This window comes from Eulemur rufifrons, chromosome 20, assembly GCF_041146395.1.
Source record: "Eulemur rufifrons isolate Redbay chromosome 20, OSU_ERuf_1, whole genome shotgun sequence".
Taxonomy (NCBI): Eukaryota; Metazoa; Chordata; class Mammalia; order Primates; family Lemuridae; genus Eulemur; species Eulemur rufifrons.
Genome location: NC_091002.1, coordinates 14,783,455 through 14,803,099, shown reverse-complemented (window position 1 = coordinate 14,803,099; position 19,645 = coordinate 14,783,455). Strand labels below are relative to the sequence as shown.

The window sequence follows — 19,645 nt, the reverse complement described above, 5'->3', positions numbered from 1 at the left end:
TAGAGGCAACGGTAGGTTTACAACCCAAGAAGGTCTCACTACAATGCCTGTGCTCTTAACCATCACACTTGTTGCCTCCCACAAACTAGTTTCCAGGCTTGTGAACTAGTGGGAAAGTTGCTTGCTGTATTTATCTCACAGCGTTGTTTTGAGATCCCAATGATATAATGTAAGAGCCAGTGCTTTAGGTATTTGTACACAGTGTTGGTTCCCTGGCAGGGAAACCTGAATGTGTCATGACTTTTCACATCCTAATCCCTCTGCACGTGCCCTTCCCCCACTTCTCTGCTTGTTTAACTCATTTCTTCAAGACTCAGCGCAGATATCAGCGCCTGGATTTTGTTCTAACAATGGAGGATTCGAGCAGCGGGTGCACATCAGACTTGGGTTCTGAAAAGACACAGCTAACCGCTGTGTGGGGAATGGAGTGTAGCCGGGCCAGAGTGAGTACAGGAAAATCAAATAGAAGGCTACTACAGTAGGAGCCCAAGCGAGAGACGGTGGTGGAAACGGAGGGGGAATGGTGGATGCAAAGATATTTAGGAAAAAGAATCGACAGGAAATGGAGGTGTATTTTAATGTGGGCGGCGAGGGAGAGGGAGGTACCAAGGATGACTCCTAGTTCCTGGCTTGCTCACGGATGTTTGTTGAGTGATCTAGTGACCCACGACAGAAGCATTCTCAGACGGACCCCGCGCCCCTCGCGCCGGTCCCCGCGCTGCTTCCTGAGCTATGACCACCAGGGGATGGGTATGAAGGGAGGAGGAAGAGAATAGGCACGGAGTCTTGGTCCAGAAGCTGCTAGATTGGGCACTTCTAGCATTGGCCTGAGCGAGGAGGCGCTGCGAAGGGGGCAAGCGTTTGCCCTCTCGGCCTGCAGTTTCCGCCTCGCCCCTCCAACCTCGCCAGGCCGGACCTGCAGCGCCCCTCTCAGCACTGTTGAGGTGCTGGCTCCCTGCCAGCGTCTGGGGGCGCGGCGCAGCGGCCCACCCCTTTGGCCCTGACCCGCCCGGTCTCGGCGCCCACCCCGCCCAGTGCGCTGGTAAACTGGGCGGCGGCCCTGTCTAGACCCGGAGCCAGGAATCAGGGGCAGCCGGGTGAGTCCCGGGCTCAGGGGGTCCTCCACCGCAGTGCACCTGCCCTGCTGGCCGGCCCCGGGTCAGTGCCCTGCCGCTCTCCGGCGGGTTCCCAGCGTGCGCCTTCTCCAGCAGTGCGCGCGTACGCGTGGCGAGTGTGGCCGAGGTGCCGGGAGTCCGGGTGCTGGTGCTGGGCCGCTGCGTGGGCGCTACCAGGACCCGGAGCGCAGCAAGTGTGCGTGGGCGGAGAGCCGGCGCGGGTGCCCGCCGCGGGGCTGCGCGGGGCGGGGGCGCACTCAGCAAGTGCATCTGAGCGTGCGGAGACCAGCGCACGGGCGTCGGCGGCGAGGGTGGTGTGCCGAGGAGTCGGGCCGCTCCGAGGGAGGAAGGATGCGTGCGGGGAACTTTTTGACCGCCCTGGAAGTACGACTAGTCGCGCTCCCAGGGGCTGCCTTTGGCCGCTGGGCGAGAGGCGGGCGAGTGTGCCCGCCGCCGCCCCTCCCCCACTTCCGCCTCCCGCCTCTTCCTCGTTCCCGGCTCCCAAGGCCCGTCGGTCCCGGGGGAGACCCGGAGGCGCAGCCCCACCCCGGCCGGCGCGGCTCGCTCCCACGCCCCCGCCGCCGCCTCGCCTTAGCGGACAGTCTGAGTCAGCGGGGGCGCCGGGCGCTGCAGGTAGGGGCTCCGGCGACGGTGGGCGCAGGTGCCGCGGGGGACAGCGGAGGGGACCGGAGCACGAGGGGAACGGCCTGGGGGAGCGCCCTTGTCCGCGCTCCTCCCTTCCCCCGCCGACGCGGCGTGTCCCTTTTTAGGGAATTCTTTCCCTCTCGCTTGCTCCAGTGCGGGTGGGGCCGAGACCGAGAGGGAGTTCTCCATTTCCCCGGCTCCTGCCCGAGCCCCTGGCAGCCTCCTGCCCCCAGATCTCTTGGCCCCCCTCCCCAGCACCCATAGCCTCGTAAACAACTCCCTTCCTTGCTCCAGCTCGGCTCCGCGGCCCCCGGAGGGCAGCCCCTTCAATCTCTGGAGACTGGTGGGACTAGGGGGAGGGGAAAAGAAAGGGGGCGTCCCTGAGCCCCTGGTCCGTGTCGCTCCCCCCACCCTCTGTCTCTCCCTTCCCCGCCCCCCTGCTAAAGCAGACTGCCCCAGGGGCCCTGGGTATTTTTAGCGTTGTGACCTGGGCGGCAGCTCTGAGAGCCTTTCCCAGGAATCGGCGTCAGCGCCTCCCTCCTCCACGTCCAGTCCGCGGCCACACGGTCTCCCCACATTTCGTTTGGGTCTCTCGGGTTTGTGTCCCTCTCGACAGCCCCATCTGGGGCTGGCCAGGGTCTGGGATGCGCTGAGTCCGGATGAGGTGGGGAAGGCAGTGTGCAAAGGATGACGACCAGATCCTCAAGCTAGAAACTCCCCTGCCTCTGGCGATGGGCTCAGAGCAGAATGCCAGGAAGGAGATGGAGCGAATGGGAGTGAATGCAGAGGGCCTGGCCTGGCCCAGAGCTCTCGTGTTCTGGAAAGCTCTCAGCACTGGGGTCAGGAGATCTGGTTTGAATCGGACCCAGGACCCGCCCTTCCAATTGTTCCTCACTGACTAATGGGGAGATAAAACAGTGAGATGTGAAACAAAGAGCTCAGAGAGATCAGGGAAAAGATGGTCATCCCCTAAATAGCTCACCTTCCCAAGCAGCGGCTTGTGTTTGAGGTAGGTAGGACGATTATGCCATTTTCAGATGGGGAGACTAAGGCTAGAAAGATGATTTCCTTAGGGGCAGAGCCCAGTGTGGAAGTCAGGTCTGTGACTTCAGAGCAAGGGTTTGAAGGGGATGGGGGGAGGTGTGTTTGCAGAGAGAGAAGGAGGAGGAGGAGGAGGAGTTGTTGCTTTAGCTTTTGTCTGAGTTTTGAAGGATAAGGAGGAACCACAGTTGCAGCACTAGAGGAAGAGGACCCTCCACTCCAAAATCTCTATCCCATCCTCTTCCCTGGCCTTCTGAAGGGAGCTGGGTCCATTGAGTGGAGAGAGTACCTCCCCCATTTGGGCTGAACCAGCCCCACCCCTCCAGCCGCTCTTAGAAGGGTAGGACACTGAGAGTTGGCCATAGGCTGTGTTTCCTGAATACAGAGGACCTCTTTTGCAGTGCCTGGAACTGACATCCCCTTTGTGAGGCTAGGGCCAGCTCTGCCTCTGCATGAGATTTGAAGTTTGTGGGATGAACTTGGTTTCAGGGAAGGGAAAAGAGGTAGCCAAGGCCAGAGGTGTCCAGGCTGGAACCAGAGGTCCCACTGCTGGGATGCTGGCTGCAGTGAGGCTCCCTATGCCCAGACCCCCACTACCTTCTCTCTCAACTTCACAGCTGCACTTGTCTTGTTTATTTACCCTCCAGGAGCTGACATGGACCCAAATCCTCGGGCAGCCCTGGAGCGCCAGCAGCTCCGCCTTCGGGAGCGGCAGAAATTCTTCGAGGACATTTTGCAGCCAGAGACAGAGTTTGTCTTCCCTCTGTCCCACCTGCATCTCGAGTCACAGAGACGTAAGTCCCGAGGCGAGGGACTGGGGTAGGGTGGGGAAGGATGTCTTGTGGGACTTGAATCTTGGGAAACCGCCCTCCCTTCTTATTTTCTTGGCCTTCTAAACTCCTCATTTGGGACCTGACAGGTAACTGTCATCATTCTGTTGGCTCCAGCCTGGGTCCTCCTGACTTGCCCCCTTCTTGATCTATAGCCCCCATAGGTAGTATCTCGTCTATGGAAGTGAACGTGGACACGCTAGAGCAAGTAGAACTTATTGACCTTGGGGATCAGGATGGAGCAGATGTGTTCTTGCCTTGTGAAGATCCTCCACCAACTCCCCAGACGTCTGGTATGCCCCTCTGCTTTGGGGACTTGGGCACTAGTCAGCCAGAGCCGGATGTTGGGGCTCTGAAATGAGGCTGCAAGGCTGGGGAAGTATACAAGTAGGCGCTGGAAGTGGGTGTTTCTACCAACAAAACAGCTGCCTGCTCTGATTTTAGGGAAGTTGACTCTTAGGGGGGAACTGGGTTACAGATCCCCAGTTCAAAGTTCTAGCAATGGTTAATCCTAAGCCTTTTAAATTTTACATTTGTGAAATTAATATATTTGCTTACTATAATTAAAATAATACAAAAATATAATTTTTACATTTTAAATTTACCATTTAAGTAGTTTTAGTCATCATAATGATACTAATACTTACTGATAACTTTACTACGTTCCTTATGTTGTGCTAAAGTACTTTACATATATTATCTCAATCCTTACAATGTCCTCTCAGGGCGGGTGGTATTATCCCCATTTTATATAGAAGGAAATTAGGCTCAGAGAGTTTAAATCACATAGCCAGAAAGTGGAAAAGCTGGGATTCAAATCATGTCTGTCTAACTCCAAAGCTCATATACTTAACTTGTAAGATATTCTCTTATTTAAAACTGCAACTCTTTATTGGTAGCCTACTATGTCAGACATTTTTCTAAGCATTCTTAGATTTTTATCCTCAAAGCTCTTTGGGAATATAGATACCCGCCCCCCCCCTTTTTTTTTTTTTACAGAGGAGGAGCAGAGTCCTTGAAAGGGAAAGTGACTTGCTCAAAGCTACAAAGCAGCAATAAGTGATATAGGTAGAACTTGAACTCTTGCATCGATTGACCTGACACAGACACAGTGTAGTGACATGGAAGGAGCTGGGAGTCAGGAGGTGGAGGTCTTAATCCTGGCTCTTTGCTGGGCTGGCAAAATGACTTTGGACAAGTCCCTGCCCCTCTCTGGGCTTCAGTTTCTCCTGGCTAGGTAATCTCTAGGAGTCCTCTGAAGTGCTGTGTTGGCCCTGATCAGCTCTTTTCTCTGGGCAGGGGTGGACGACCATCCAGAGGAGCTGAGCCTGCCAGTGCCCATGTCAGACAGGACCACATCCAGGACCTCTTCCTCATCCTCTGACTCCTCTACCAACCTGCACAGCCCAAATCCGAGTGATGGTGGAGCAGACACGCCCTTGGCACAGTCGGATGAGGAGGAGGATGGGGGTGATGCAGGGGCAGAGCCTGGGGCCTGCAGCTAACAGTGGGCCCCTCCCTACAGACTGACCAAGCGGGCTAATCTCCACACGAGGCTGAAGGAGAAGAATTTTCTTCTTCGGGAGCAGACCAGACTCTTCACTTACAGTAGGCTCCAGAGGATAGGGAAGGATGGCTGGATTGTGTCTCTCTCTGAGAATTAACCCTTTCCTGCTTTACTGCTAACCTCTTCCTGCTGCAACCCTTGCACTAGTTTTTGGCTTACTCCTGAGGTAGGACTTGCAAGTAAGGCGATGGAAGATGAGGTAGGACAAGATGCGACTGCTTTTCTTAGCACTCCTCTCTCCCCTGAACTATCCTGTAGTCTTGTAATAGAGTCTCCCAAACTAGTGTCTCTAAGTGGACGTGAACTCCTTCGCACGTCGAGTGAGATGGTACTCCAGCCATCCTGCCTCCTTTACAACCTTTTTGGAAGAGAGCACGGTATAAATAATAAACAAATAATAATATACCAACCATTCCATTTCATTTTTCACATCGCAGAGCCTTTAGCTCTCTAACCAACACCATGTCCTCATCACTCATTCACTCCACTATTGCAGAAATATTTATTGAACATCTGTGCTAGGCATTTGGAATGCAGTTTTGAACAAGACAGGCCGATACAGAGTCCTGCCTTCGTGGAGTCCACTGTCTTGGAGGAGAAAATCAAGTAAATACCAACATTCACAGGGTAGGCAGTGTGAGGAGGGACTGACTCCTCCTGTATTGGAGACTAGGGGCATCTTAACCTAGCTTGCGTGTCATTGAAAAGCTGATTTTTAAGCTGAAGGATGATTAGGAGTTAGACAGGCAGGGGGCCATAATCCAGACAGAAAGAGCAGCTTGTGGAGACTTTAAATGGAGAGAACATAGTCTCGAGGAACTGGAAAAACACCGTTTGGCTGAATTGTTGGATTTGAGGAGGAGATGCAGGGGTAAGACTGACAAAGCTCAGGTTGTGAAAATGCTTTGAAGCCTGGATCAGGTTTCAGTCTGACTGCTAGTAAAAGATCATGACTTAAGATATAAATTTATTTCCTCATTAAAAGAAGCCCAAATTACAGGCTATATGCAAGCTCCATAGTTACTGAGCACTGGGCTCCTTTGTGGCTCTTTTTGCACATGGCTCGCGTTCTTTTTGATACTTCAAGTCTAAGGTGGCTGTCAGAGCCTCAGCCATCATGACCTTGAAACTGGCAGAAAGCAAGTGGGGGATGGGCAAAGAGGGCACAGCCAGATGTCTGTTCCCACTTTCAGAAGCATTTTTGGAAGTTCTAATTAACAGCACCCACTTTCATCTCATTGGCCAGAACTTGGTAGCATAGGAAATGTTTCATTTGTAGACCTTTTATAGACATAGGGAGACAGCACTATCTAGAAGAAAGGAAATTCTGGCCTTTGGAAAGACCATAACCTTTTCAAGTCACTGGATTATCAATGCATCTGATTTCTGAATACTGTTAGACCTCTCAGAAGCACCCTTGCTACTGGGGTGACTGAGATAGTCATTTAGAAGGACACATTGCTGTCTTGTTAGATTCAAGGTTTTGTAATATTAAGGAACAAGAGAACAGTAGTCATTGGGTAGGTAATTAGCAGTTTACATGTTAGAGGCCACGTTAAAGAGTTTGAATTTATTGGGAGTAATGAAGGATTACAAGTGGTTGGATTTGCTTGTTAAAAAGCTAATTATGGCTGCCGTGTACAGAATATACTGGAAGAGGATAGGCTGAAGACAGACAAGTAACACAGTAATCCATGCAAGAGATAATGGTAGCCTACAAGACATTAGTGGTGACTGGCTTAATTGAGTCAAGGCAGAGTATAAACTGATAAATGACATTATTCATTCAATAAATGTCAAATGTAGGTATTTAACATGTGCAAGACACTGAGCATGGCCTTGTGGATGTAGTAGCAGCAAAGAACACAGTTCCTCTTCTCATGGAGTTTACAGTCTAGTGGGAGCCCAAATGCAACTATGACTAGTGCCAGGAAGGAATTAGTCTATTCAGAGGGGTCACGGGGGTGTTTCCCTGGAGGAAATGGCTTCTGAACTAAGATCCTAGTGACGAGTGGGAGTAAACTAGGGGAAGAATGACTGGAAAGGGCTTCTCGTGGAGTCCTGATTGAAGGGACCAGAGTGGATTCGTGGAAAACAGAAGCTGATTGCAGCCATCTAGATAAGAAATAATGGATGAGGGTGGAGGTAGAGGGATGGAGAACCCTGGAAGGAATGAAGAGGTATTTAGGAGGCAAGTTCCAAAAGATTTAATGGGTAGATGTGAGAGGAAGGGATCAAGGGTGCTGCCATTGCTTCTGCCTCCTGCAGCAGGGTGATTTGGAGGGCTCTTCACCCAGATGGGGAGTTTTGGAGAGAACCAGGTTTGGGAAGGAAGACATAAATTTGGTTTTGGTTTATTTATTTATTTATTTTTCTTAGAGGGACACTGTTCTTGTACATACATGTTGAGTCTGAAGTGCCTTTGAGACATCCAAGGGGACATGTTGAGTAGGCACTTGGACCTATGAGTGTGGAATTTAGATGAGAGGATTGGGCTTGAAAAAGAAATGATGAGTTATCAATATATAGATTATGGGTGGTAAGTGAAGCCATGGATGTAAATGAGCTTGCCAAGGGCGAGAATGTTGAATGAAAGGAACATATACTCATTTCTCACATTTAAAAAAAAAAAATCATTCAACCTCCCTTCACACATCAGATAACACCTGTGGGATCAGTGACCTTAAGCCTAAGTCCTAAACTGTTCCTAAGTGCTTTTCCTAAGGCTAGTGAGAAACTTTTGGGAGCTCCAGGGAAGTAGGAGTATCCATTAGTATTTCCCTGTCTGCAGGAAGCTTGTGGAGTGAATACCTTTTGTCCAAAAGCCCTGCGTCCAAGTTGAAGTCATCCACTAAGCTGGGCCAGGGCCCAGTCTTATGTTAACCTTTGGGGGTTTTCTGGGTTGCCTGACTTCGCTGCACACAGAAGACATGATCTCTGTCCTCTTGTGCCTTCTCCCATTCCTTCCTTTAGAGTAGCAAGGCTCCACCTCCTGTCTGACCGTGGCTGAGTCTCCTCTTGGGCAGTGGCCCATGACCCCAACAGCTTTGCTATGCAGGGCTTCTGAACTCCCCAAATCACCCCACCTCCTTCCAGGGTGAATGATGGGAAGCTAGACTGGCTTGGTGTCAACATGTCAATAAATCTCTTAGTACCCCAGGCACACAATGCTAAGATTGTGGGGAGCCTGCCTGGGGAGAGGGATTTACAGCCTTCTCAAGAAGTAGAATTGTTTGTGAGCCTATGGGGAGCCTTCAGTTTGGCTGCTATGAGCCCCAGCCCTGCCTGGAAAAGTCTAGGATCAGCTGAGATCCCGGGACCACTTCCTGGTTGGGACAATGACCTTTTCTCCTGCCAAACCACAGGGGCTTGGCTGGCCTTCAGTGCCACCATCTCCAGCTGACAATTTTTTGGTGTTTTTTGTTTGTAAAAAACTTTTTATTATGAGGGTTTCAAACATAAAACAAATATAGAAAGAAAACTATCCCTTGTTCCTATCATACAGCTTTAAAAATTATCAAAACAATACCAATATTGTATCATCTATCTACCACGTACTTTTTTTTCCTATGGAAAGATATGATAATTATTGAGAGAAAAAGAAGATTACAAAACAGTGTATCCAGTATGGTCACTTTTTATAAAATATAATCTGAGTATCTTCAGGATTCACCATTTGATTACAGTGTCACATTAAAATTAAACCATGGTTTATGCCGGCCCGGAGTCTAGCTGTCTGTTTTTTGAGGCCACACGGTGCCCTTGGAGACGGGAGGATGATTAGGAGCCAACTCTGAGTCAGGGAGCCCAGCTTTCAGTCTCCAGGCCACAGTGTGGCTTCTGACTATTGCACAGACTTGTCACAGGGTGGAAATCCTGACAGACTCTGGAGAGGAGGGGAGAAGACAAATCCATCCTGGTAGAACCCTATGCTGTGGAAGAAATAGGAAGGACCACAGCTCAGGAGAAGATTCCCTGGGACGCTCACACTGTGGCATCCCCAGGAGTGTACAGAACTTGACGCTGAACAGCATGGCAGTGTGGGGACAATACAGAACTGTGCTATGATGTTGTTTGTTTGTTCATACATTCAAACACTACTGAGCAACTACTTACGTGCTAGCCACCTTGCTTAGGCAACAGAAACACTAAGGTGACCAAGAGCTCTTCCAGGAGCGGACATAGCCACAGATAATGGCAGTATAATGTGATGAGGGCTGTAGCAGAAGCACACAAAGGACTGTAGCTTCCTAGAGAGGGAGAAAGTAAGTCTTCACTGAAGGTGGCTGGGTCTTAACTGATGGGGACAGGCAGTTCAAAAGCAAAGCACAGAAGTACAAAATCATAATCATAATGATGGAAGCTCTACCTTTTAGAAAATTATTTTGAGGTCAATAGTGTAGTGTAATCTTAGGAAATTATCTCAGTTTCTGTACTTCAGTTTCTTCCTCTGTAAACTGGACATAATAGTACAACATGATGGGGTTGTTTGAGTAAATGTTATTATTTGGCACTTTCTACATTCCAGATCCTACATGTACATAATTTCTAATCCTAACAACAACCCTGAAAATAGGTTTCTCCATTTTACAGTTGAGAAAAAGTGGCACTTGCATTGCTCAGGTTCATATGGCTTAAAGGCTGGCACAGGGATTTGAACCCATGTCTTTCTGACATCTAAGCTCTTGGCCTTCCTGCTATTCCATGTCTAATGAGGCAGGAACACTGAATTTAGGTAGAGTGAGAAAAATGAAATAAAGACATCTTTTTGACATTTCCTTTCTGGTTGGTTGGAGTATACCTTGGCAGACCTGCCTGACACCAAATTTGGCTCTTCATAGAAGCATGGTTGTTTTCCCAAGAGACTGTTCATGAAATCCTTCATGAATGTGTTGCCCATAAGGCAGGTAGAAAAACCAGAGCATAAATGTAACATTGGAACTCCTACAACTTGATCATAAAAGGGCAAACAAGCCAGTTAAAAGGGGGGGGGGAGGGTACAAAAGATTTTAACAGACCTTCCACAAAAAATATATGAATGGCCAAGGAGCACATGAACAAATGCTTAATATTGTTACTTACCAGAGGAAAGCAAATTAAAACCATAATGAGACACCACTACATACACACCCAAGCAGTAAAACTAAAAAGTCCAAAAAAATTAAAAACACCAAATGTTGACCAGGATGTGGAAGAACTGGGATTCTCACACATTGTTGGTGGAAGCACAAAAATGATACATTTTGGAGAAATGTGTGACAGTTTCTTATAAAATTAAACATACACCTATTCTTTGACCCAGCAATTCTACTCCTAAATATTTGCCCAAGGGATACAGTAAGTGTGTCTTCAAAGTAATTTGTGCAGACAGCAGCCTTGTTCATAATAACTAAAAACTTTAAAGATCACCAGGAGAATGGATAAACTAAGGTATATTCATACAACATAACACTACACAGTAATAAGAAGAAAAAATTGCTGATACATGCAAGAATGTAGATGATTCTCAAAAACATTCTTCCTGTGAAGAAGCCTTACACAAAAAATATGCACGTAATGATTTCATTTATATTTAGTTCTAAAAACAGATTAATCTGTGGAAGAAAAATCGAAGAGTGGCTGCCTCTGGAAGGTGGTGTGGGAGCAAGGATTGACTAGGAAGTGTTATTAGCCAACTTTCTGGGGTTTTAGGAATGTTATGTATTGTGACAGGAGTTTGGGTCACAAGGGTTGTGTGCATTTGTCAAAACATAGTGAATGTGCATTTCAGATTTGTGCATTTCACTGTATGTGAATTTTACATAAAAAAACAAATATCGAATTCTAACAACATACATGCTGAACTATTTAGAAGTGTACAAACTACATCTGCAATTTACTTTGAAGTGCATCAACACATAAGATGGACTGATGGATGTATGGGCAGGTATGTGATAAAGCTCAAGTATAGTACAATGTTAATGGTAGAATCCAGGTGATTGGGAAACAGGTGATCATTTTTTCAATTTTAATGTATGTTTGAAAATTTTCATAATAAGTGGGCCAGTTATTTGAAGGTTTTGCAGGAAAGCCCTGCCACTAAGAGGAGCTGGATAGGCTAAGGGCCGAGCAAATGGAGACACCAGAAGCTAACGGAGGCACGAGGCCCGCTGTGTGACTTCGCAAAAGTGACCTCAGTCTCTGTTTCCTCAACTATCAAATGGGTAAATGGCAGTGGCCGTGCTCCGTATTATTAAGCACTTTCTGGTGGGTGGAATCACCTTGAACTGGGTGAGTCGTCAAGGCAGCCCCTCGACCTGCCACACGCCCACTCCCTTTAGTGTCCTCTCAGTGCCCACTCAGCCCCACCAGCCCTGTGGAATATCCGCGGCCAGGGCAGACAGCGGCTCTGATAACAGCACCTCGGCTTCCGGGACGTATCGGAAGTCACCTCTCATACGCCCTTCCTATTGGATGCCGGCCTCTCAGGGGGCGGGCGCCGCTGGGGGCGCGGAAGCAGCCGCAGGCATGGCGGCGGCCATGCCGCTCGCTTTGGTGGTCCTGCTGCTCCTGGGCCCTGGCGGCCCAGCCCTTGCAGAACCCCCACGCGACAGCCTGAGAGAAGAGCTTGTCATCACCCCGCTGCCTTCGGGGGACGTAGCCGCTACATTCCAGTTCCGCATACGCTGGGATTCGGAGCTGCAGCGCGAAGGAGGTCAGAGGGCTGGATCTCACGGGAGAAAGATTGCTGTGGCACCTGCTGGGGGTGGGGTGGAGGCAAGTCTTGGGGGCGGGGCCTGATCTCGGGGGGGAGTTCTGGACCCTGGGAGTGGGTCCCAATGAGGTGGGGATCATAACTCACCTGCTCCCTCTTCCCCAGTGTCTCATTACAGGCTCTTCCCCAAAGCTCTGGGGCAATTGATCTCCAAGTATTCTCTACGGGAGCTGCACCTGTCATTCACACAAGGCTTTTGGAGGACCCGATACTGGGGGCCACCCTTCCTGCAGGCCTCATCAGGTGCAGAGCTCTGGGTCTGGTTCCAAGATACTGTCACTGAGTGAGTGCCCACCGTGGGTCCTGTTCCAACTATGGAGGGAGTGTGGCAGGGGAAGCTGTAGTCAACTTGCCACTGCCCTTGGGGGCAGCAGTTTCAGTAGGCAGCGATTCCACGGTGGGTAGAACATTGTAAGAAAGAAATGATCTTACCACTGATTGGCATTCAATTCTAGTGCTTATTAAGTTTTATGCTTCCCATTATTAATATAGAGGCAAATCTTTGATATTTCTCTGAGAAATGAACATCTAATTTAATTTGATATTTTTTGTGAAGTCCTAGAATAGTTGTCTTTCCCTTTTTCAGTGAGCTTTTTTTGGTTATAAGACTTCCCACCGTAGAACCAGGACTTACCTTCACATCCAGGGTACTCATGGGGCAGTGTGTGTTGCTTTGCCCAGCTGAGCAACTGAGGGAAGATCAGTGAGCTCATCTCAGCTCCAAGGTATGGGGCACTTTCCATGGTGTTGTGGGAAGTACATAAATGACCCAGACTAGTCCTCGTCCTTAAGTTGCTCACAGCCTAGTTAGGGGGAAAAGGTGCTTAGGACAAGATGCTGCCACCACCTAGCAATCTCCCAGGACAGACCGAATGAGTGGCTGGGATGGTCAGAACCGCAGCAGCACAGAGGAGGCTGTGCTCAAGGAGGGCAGGAAAGGCTTCCTGGAAGAAGGGGCAAGGACTAGAGCTGGACCTTGAAGGTGGGAAGAGAGAAGTGAGCAGAGCTTTCCCAGGCAGGAAGAATCACCTGAGCCAGGAAGACCCATGGGGACGCAGGGATGTCTGGAGGAGAGTGAGGAAGAAGAGGCTGCATAGGGTGAGACCCAGGAAGTGGGGTGAATGGGAGCAGTGATGTTCCAGCCATCAACTGCCCTGTCTAAGGTTAAGAATACTGCCTCCTCCTACTGTGGGTTTGGCGGACAGCTGTGGGCTTTGAGGGAGGAAACAGAGGCAGCCTCGGGACAGTGAGTGGTTTGTGTCTCCATCCAGTGTGGATAAATCTTGGAAGGAGCTCAGTAACGTCCTCTCAGGGATCTTCTGCGCCTCTCTCAACTTCATCGATTCCACCAACACGGTCACTCCCACTGCCTCCTTCAAACCCCTGGGGCTGGCCAATGGTGAGATAGCCCCTTATCTCCTTTTCCCCTCAGTTTCCTTCCTCCTCAGCCTGGGCTAGATCCTAAGTCCCCTGGGTGTGCAGGCCTCAAAACAAGGTTTCCCAAGGCTGTGCTGTCTCTGCATTGCCTTCTCCCACGGGGAGGAGGGAGCCCCACCCCCACCTGGGAGTGTCCCGGCAGTGGTGCCAGGGAGTGGTGCAGGTCATCCCTGTCTCTGGAGTGTGTGTCCTGAAGGGTGGGCCCCAAGGCCCACCCCAGGCAGACCTCTGTCTCCCTCAGACACTGATCACTACTTCCTGCGCTATGCTGTGCTGCCGAGGGAGGTCGTCTGCACTGAGAACCTCACCCCATGGAAGAAACTCTTGCCCTGTAGTTCCAAGGTGAGGCCACGCAGCCTGGCAGCCAGGATGCATTTACAGAGACCCCGTGTCCCATGCCAGGTGCTTTACGCAGATGGTGACCTGTCATCTCTCCCCACCTCCTCCAGGCAGGCCTCTCCGTGCTGCTGAAGGCGGATCGCTTGTTCCACACCAGATACCATTCACAGGCAGTGCATATCCGCCCTATTTGCAGAGTAAGTCATGGGGAGTAGGGGTAGGTGCGATCCGGGGGGCTCAGAGAGAAGGTGCAGGTAAAGCTCGTAGCCCAGTGTCTGGCTCAGGCTGAGTGAGTAGTAAGTGGTAGATGATGATTATTCAAGGCATTGGCCAAACACCAAGGAAACTGAGTGGCTGCCTGGCGAGTACTCAGTAAATCTTTGTCATGGAGCGGAGTGGCTAAGAACAATAGCCGTGCGGGTGCAACTGCTAGCTCAGTCACTTGCCAGCTGGCATGATCTTAAGTGAATCATTTTATTTCTCTGAGCCTGGTTTCCTCATCTGTCACATGAGAGTAATAATAGAGAGTCAGCTCCTAAGGTGGTTGTGATGATTTATCAAACTGATGTACAAAAAGTGGTTGGCACGGAGCATGGCACAAGGTCAGGCGCTCAGTAGGAAGTGATAGCAAATCGATGGGTGTGAAGATTGATAGGTGAGGGACTGCATCCAGGTGGGAGTCCTTGAGACTGTGTGGTTGGTGAGCGTGATGCTCCTCACTGCTGCCATCTGGCCTTTGTGGTAGAATGCACGCTGTACCAGCATCTCCTGGGAGCTGAGGCAGACCCTTTCGGTTGTGTTCGATGCCTTCATCACGGGGCAGGGGAAGAAAGGTAAGCTGCCTTCGCAACCCATCTCCACTCACCTGCCCCGGCCCCTCCCTGTCTGTGCGGATCAGGCCTAGCCCCAGCCCCTGCTCTCTGCTCCTCAGACTGGTCCCTCTTCCGGATGTTCTCCCGGACCCTCACAGAGCCCTGCCCTCTGGCGTCAGAGAGCCGAGTCTACGTGGACATCACCAACTACAGCCAGGTACCAAGGTCTCCAGCCACACATGTACCCCACTCTTCCCCAAGGCCAGCCTGCCCCTCTGCTTGCTTCTCAGCCCTGCTCTGTGTCCCCAGGACAATGAGACAGTAGAGGTGAACCCGCCCCCAACCATTACATACGAGGATGTCATCCTGGGCACTCGGAGGACCTATGCCGTCTATGACTTGCTTGACACAGCCATGATCAACAACTCCCGCAACCTCAACCTCCAGCTCAAGTGGAAGAAACCCCCAGAGAATGGTGGGTGCGGTGAGTGGGTAGGTGGGCGGGCTGCCAGGGTCACAACGGGCTACCGAGACTTCTCTTGGGAGAAGACTCACAATCCTATGTCTTTGCTGTACGATCATGGGGTTGTCTTCTGAGCCAGATCTCTGGAGTCATGGGCTCCTGGTTCTGACTCTACCTCTTCTAAGCTCTGTGACCTTGGGCAGGTTCCTGACCGCTCTGAGCCTAGTGTCTACATCTGAAAAACAGGGACAGTCATATCTCTGGATGAGGTAATTGATGTAAGAAATGGAATTTGTTCATGCATTTACTTCATCCATCAAATATTTTTGACCTGGTACTATGTGCCAGGCGCAGAGTGGTGAATAAGACAGAGGACACCGCATTCAAGAAATGTAATGTCTGCTAGTTGAGGCAGGTATCAGTTAATTACAGTTGTGTTCAGTGTTACCAAGGGAAAGGGCAGAATGTCCTAAGAGCACCTGGTTTGAGTTGGGAGAGGGCATAGTGTTGGGCACGTAAGCACTTGGTAAATAATAGTAATCCTGTCATTGTCATTGGTGGGCTGGGAAAGACAGGGACGATTCCAGAGTCCAGGTTGCCCAGTTCTGATGAATGGCAGGACTTTTCCCCTCTACTCACGGGCTTGGGGCTCTGAACATGGCCTAGGGAGTTGGCGTTTAAACCCTTTCCTTTAGCAGCAGCTAACTGCTGACTTTTCTTTACATAGAGGCCCCTCCAGTGCCCTTCCTGCACGCCCAGCGCTACGTGAGCGGCTACGGGCTGCAGAAGGGGGAGCTGAGCACGCTGCTGTACAACACCCACCCCTACCGGGCCTTCCCCGTGCTGCTGCTGGACTCCGTGCCCTGGTATCTGCGGCTGTATGTGCACACCCTCACCATCACCTCCAAGGGCAAGGAGAACAAACCAAGTGAGGAGCTGAGTCCCGAACCAGGCCCCCCAGCCCACCTGGCTCATTCTCTCTCCGGGTCCCCCAAACTCTCATTTTTCAGGATACTGCCTGAGTACCTCTGAAAATCTACACAGGCATGAAGAGTTAGGAATAGTTTGGAAAATGGAATGGGAAGACTCACTATGCCAGATTCAGAAGTAATTTATTAATCAAAGATCATTAAACACAAAATACTGGTGATTCTTAATAGGCCTGTATGAAGGCAGTAGCTTTCTGATCTTTTTCATTCACTTTCTCCTTTCTGGAGCCTCAGGCACCAGCTCGTGTTTTGTGATGACTCATAGACTCTTTAAGGTAGAGAAAGGGATGGTAATTTTGGGTTTTGGAAGCTAAGCTAAGCTTAGCAGAGCTGGGGTAGACAGTTTTTGCTTCCTTAGGAGGGGTAAAGACATACAGTTTTTAAAATTTATTTTTATTTTCCATTATTTTTCTAAGGGGAAATTAATATTTACTGAGTACTTCTATTAGCATAACACTAAAGCACTTGTTTTTCTTTGGTGTAGGGGGAGACAAATAATAAAGAAAAAGATATTAGGAAGGTGTTATGTCACATTCCAAACAGCCAGACTTAAAATTCTTCTTTGCATACCCCTGTTGTTTCCCATGTTTTCAAGCCTGTGGTTAATCGTCGTGCTTATTTTCAACACCATTATTTGTACCACCTTCAAAATCTCTATTTCAAACATCTTACCTATGTATTCTGTAAGTTTTTCTGTTTGGTTTTGTTTTTTTATCTTTTTCTTTGGAAAATTTCAGACACTAACCCAAATAGAATAGTGTACTAAACTCCCATATGTATACCCATCCTGCAACTTCCAGTCTCCAGCTTCCTGTCATTTTTGTTCATCTCTCCCCTGTTTTTTGCTTTTTCTTTTTTCTTTACTGGCTTATTTTTCTGCTGGAGTACCTTAAAGCAAATCTTAGACATTGCATGAGTTTACCTTTAAGTATGGTATATATGTCTAACAGAAAAGGAACTTGAAAAAAATATAACCATATCATTATCCCTGCATGTTCATAAAAATGACTTTTTATTATTGGTTTGTTTGAATTGAGATCTAAACAAGGTCCTCGCATTGCATTTGCTTGATATGTCTCTTAAGTTTCTTTTTTTAAGACAAATAGACTTTGTGTTTTAGAGCAGTTTTAGGTTTACAGGAATATGGAGCAAAAGTACAGAGTTCCCATAAACTCCCCCTCTCCCCACCCACAGTTTCCCTCATGATTAACGTCTTACAGTTGGGGTGGTGCTCTTGTTCAGTCTCTTTTAATTTATGACAGTTCCCATTTTTTGATAAGCTATTTGTTGGGGAAACTGGGTCATTTGTTTTGTAGAATGTTCTACCTTCTGGATTTGTCCTTGTGCTGGTTTTTAACATGTTCCTCTGTCTCCTATATTTCTTGTGTATTCGTGGTTAGATTTAGAAACTTGATTAGATTGATGTCCCGTATTTTTGGCAAGGAAAATTCCCCCGTGGCTCTGTGAACTTCCTCTTGCATCACATCAGGCACTTGGTGTCTGGTGCCCCAGTTTCAGCGATGTGAAGATTGATTAGTGGTCTGTAGCACTCTGACAGCCTCTCTGGACCACGTCCTGGGATCACTGCCCTGGAAACATCTTCTCCCTTTCCTGAGACCCCATTTCCTTCCTTAGACTCCCTGACTTCTGTGACCCGGAGCCCACCACCTCGGCACCCAGACTGAGGCCCCAGGGCAAGGTGGTAGGAACCCGAGGGTAGGTAGTGTGGCCCCAGGAGAGAGGTATGAGTGGCCTTTGCCTGTCTCCAGGTTACATCCACTACCAGCCTGCCCAGGACCGGCTACAGCCCCACCTCCTAGAGATGCTGATTCAGCTGCCAGCCAACTCGGTCACCAAGGTCTCCATCCAGTTTGAGCGGGCGCTGCTCAAGTGGACCGAGTACACCCCAGACCCCAACCACGGCTTCTATATCAGGTGGGCTCCACCCCCACAGGCTGCCCCCCACCTTCCTGATCCTCCCTCTCTGCCCCTCACCCCTTGGTGGGGGAGCCCGTTGGGAACACCGGCCATCTGTCTGCTTTTCCACAGCCCATCTGTCCTCAGCGCCCTTGTGCCCAGCGTGGTGGCAGCCAAACCAGTGGACTGGGAAGGCAGTCCCCTCTTCAACACCCTGTAAGTGTAACCGCGCCCTCCTGAGAGCGCATCGTCAGTGGCCCTAACACAGATGATCCGGCTCCTGCGGGGTGGGCTGGGGTAGGTGTCACCTCTTCCAAAGCAACGTGTGCGTTTCACTCACTCCTACTGAAAGTCCTAGTGGTCTATGATATTTGTAAAGACTTCATAAAATGATTTTAAAGTGCTGCTAGAAAAATTAATAGGTGAGGGTAGGAGTAGTTACAGCCTACATTTAGTCAGTGATACTCTTAAATATTTAATCGAGCACTTATCAATGCCAGTGCTTCAGAGAGCACCGGGTATACGAGAGAAAACACAACAGACTCATCCCATCCTCCTTGTGCTTACAGCTAGAGGGAAGTTCTGTTCTAGAGAGTAACACAGTGGTGATTGGGGTGGGGTAGGGAGTAATTTAGTGGGTCATCTAGGAGTGCTTCTTGGAGGAGGTGGCAGAGACCAGGCTAAGAAGGGGCAGCCAAGTGAAGACAGGGTCCCTTCTCTCCACTTCAATGCAAGGCTACTCTCCTTTTATCAGGTTTATGCGTTGAGCTTTCAGGTAAGATGCCTTCTGTTGAAAGGTTTTGATACTAAGAGAACGTTGCAAACCCTGACCGTGTGGCAGTGGCCCAGTGCAGCCCGGGAGTGAGGACAGGGGAGCTGGGGAGGAGCAGCCAGTGCTGTGTCACCACTCCTTCCCTGACCCCCAGGTTCCCAGTCTCCGATGGCTCTAGCTACTTTGTGCGACTCTACACGGAGCCGCTGCTGGTGAACCTGCCGACACCGGACTTCAGCATGCCCTACAATGTGATCTGCCTCACGTGCACCGTGGTGGCCGTGTGCTACGGCTCCTTCTACAATCTCCTCACCCGGACCTTCCACATCGAGGAGCCCAGCACGGGTGGCCTGGCCAAGCGGCTGGCCAACCTCATCCGGCGCGCCCGAGGTGTGCCCCCACTCTGAGGCCCGTCCTCTTCAGCAGCTGCTGTTTCTCTTTGACAGGCATGGTGGGGACCCCAGGGGGCTCTTGCTGCCACTCATTCTCCCCAGAGTTGGCTTTTGAACCAACTACCCCTGGACCACGCCAGGGCCTAGAGCTGCGCTGTCTAGTCCAGTAGCCACAGGCCAAATGTGACATTTGAATTTAAATTAATTTAAACTAGAAATTCATTTCCTCAGCTATGGTGGCCACAGTTCAAGTGCTCAATAACCAAAAGTGGTTACTGGCTACTGTATAGGACAGTGCAGAAAAGCATTTCCGTCACTGCGCGAGGTGTTACTGCACAGCACTGGCCTGGGTGAGAGGGTGTGCTGAAGTCTGTGTCGCTGTGTGGTAGGTGGGATTTACTTGTTGTGGAATAAAAAACAGCTGCTTCCTTGGTTCTTTGCCTCCTGTCTTTGAGGCCTGGGAAGAGTGGAGGACTAGGGCCTGTTTGCTGGGTGCCTGAACAGGACCTCCGAGCCTGCCTCCCCACCTAAAAAGATACCCAACAACTTCCCTGCCTCCTTTCATCCTTGCC

General features: G+C 49.9%; 2 protein-coding genes across 11 annotated transcripts; both read left to right on the top strand.

The window, feature by feature from the left end:
- Positions 1–1,016: 1,016 nt before the first annotated feature.
- Positions 1,017–5,607, top strand: DBNDD2 (dysbindin domain containing 2). Of its 5 annotated transcripts, none has more exons than XM_069496542.1 (4): positions 1,017–1,042; positions 3,449–3,595; positions 3,787–3,924; positions 4,931–5,607. In XM_069496542.1, the coding sequence occupies exons 2-4, from the start codon at positions 3,457–3,459 to the stop codon at positions 5,134–5,136; spliced, it is 483 nt and encodes a 160-aa protein (XP_069352643.1). In that variant the 5' UTR covers positions 1,017–1,042; positions 3,449–3,456; the 3' UTR covers positions 5,137–5,607. The 5 variants fall into 5 exon arrangements, with proteins under 5 accessions (XP_069352643.1, XP_069352642.1, XP_069352641.1 ...); XM_069496541.1 differs by lacking the exon at positions 1,017–1,042 and adding an exon at positions 1,060–1,097 and having other exon boundaries at positions 4,931–5,576; XM_069496540.1 differs by lacking the exon at positions 1,017–1,042 and adding an exon at positions 1,074–1,263.
- A 6,082-nt stretch (positions 5,608–11,689) lies between these two features.
- Positions 11,690–19,505, top strand: PIGT (phosphatidylinositol glycan anchor biosynthesis class T). Of its 6 annotated transcripts, none has more exons than XM_069496359.1 (12): positions 11,690–11,892; positions 12,058–12,195; positions 13,224–13,351; positions 13,631–13,731; positions 13,839–13,925; positions 14,474–14,561; positions 14,660–14,757; positions 14,850–15,015; positions 15,731–15,931; positions 17,762–17,927; positions 18,042–18,125; positions 18,836–19,505. In XM_069496359.1, the coding sequence occupies exons 7-12, from the start codon at positions 14,677–14,679 to the stop codon at positions 19,086–19,088; spliced, it is 951 nt and encodes a 316-aa protein (XP_069352460.1). In that variant the 5' UTR covers positions 11,690–11,892; positions 12,058–12,195; positions 13,224–13,351; positions 13,631–13,731; positions 13,839–13,925; positions 14,474–14,561; positions 14,660–14,676; the 3' UTR covers positions 19,089–19,505. The 6 variants fall into 6 exon arrangements, with proteins under 6 accessions (XP_069352460.1, XP_069352455.1, XP_069352461.1 ...); XM_069496354.1 differs by having other exon boundaries at positions 12,058–12,235; XM_069496360.1 differs by lacking the exon at positions 12,058–12,195.
- The last annotated feature ends 140 nt before the right edge of the window (positions 19,506–19,645 follow it).

Coding starts and splice junctions, on each gene's coding strand:
- DBNDD2 (XM_069496542.1), top strand. CDS start 3,457: ATGGACCCAAATCCTCGGGCAGCCCTGGAGCGCCAGCAGCTCCGCCTT. Junction 3,596..3,786: donor GCATCTCGAGTCACAGAGAC/GTAAGTCCCGAG, acceptor CTTGATCTATAG/CCCCCATAGGTAGTATCTCG. Junction 3,925..4,930: donor ACCAACTCCCCAGACGTCTG/GTATGCCCCTCT, acceptor TTCTCTGGGCAG/GGGTGGACGACCATCCAGAG.
- PIGT (XM_069496354.1), top strand. CDS start 11,706: ATGGCGGCGGCCATGCCGCTCGCTTTGGTGGTCCTGCTGCTCCTGGGC. Junction 12,236..13,223: donor TTCCAAGATACTGTCACTGA/GTGAGTGCCCAC, acceptor GTCTCCATCCAG/TGTGGATAAATCTTGGAAGG. Junction 14,562..14,659: donor CACGGGGCAGGGGAAGAAAG/GTAAGCTGCCTT, acceptor TCTGCTCCTCAG/ACTGGTCCCTCTTCCGGATG.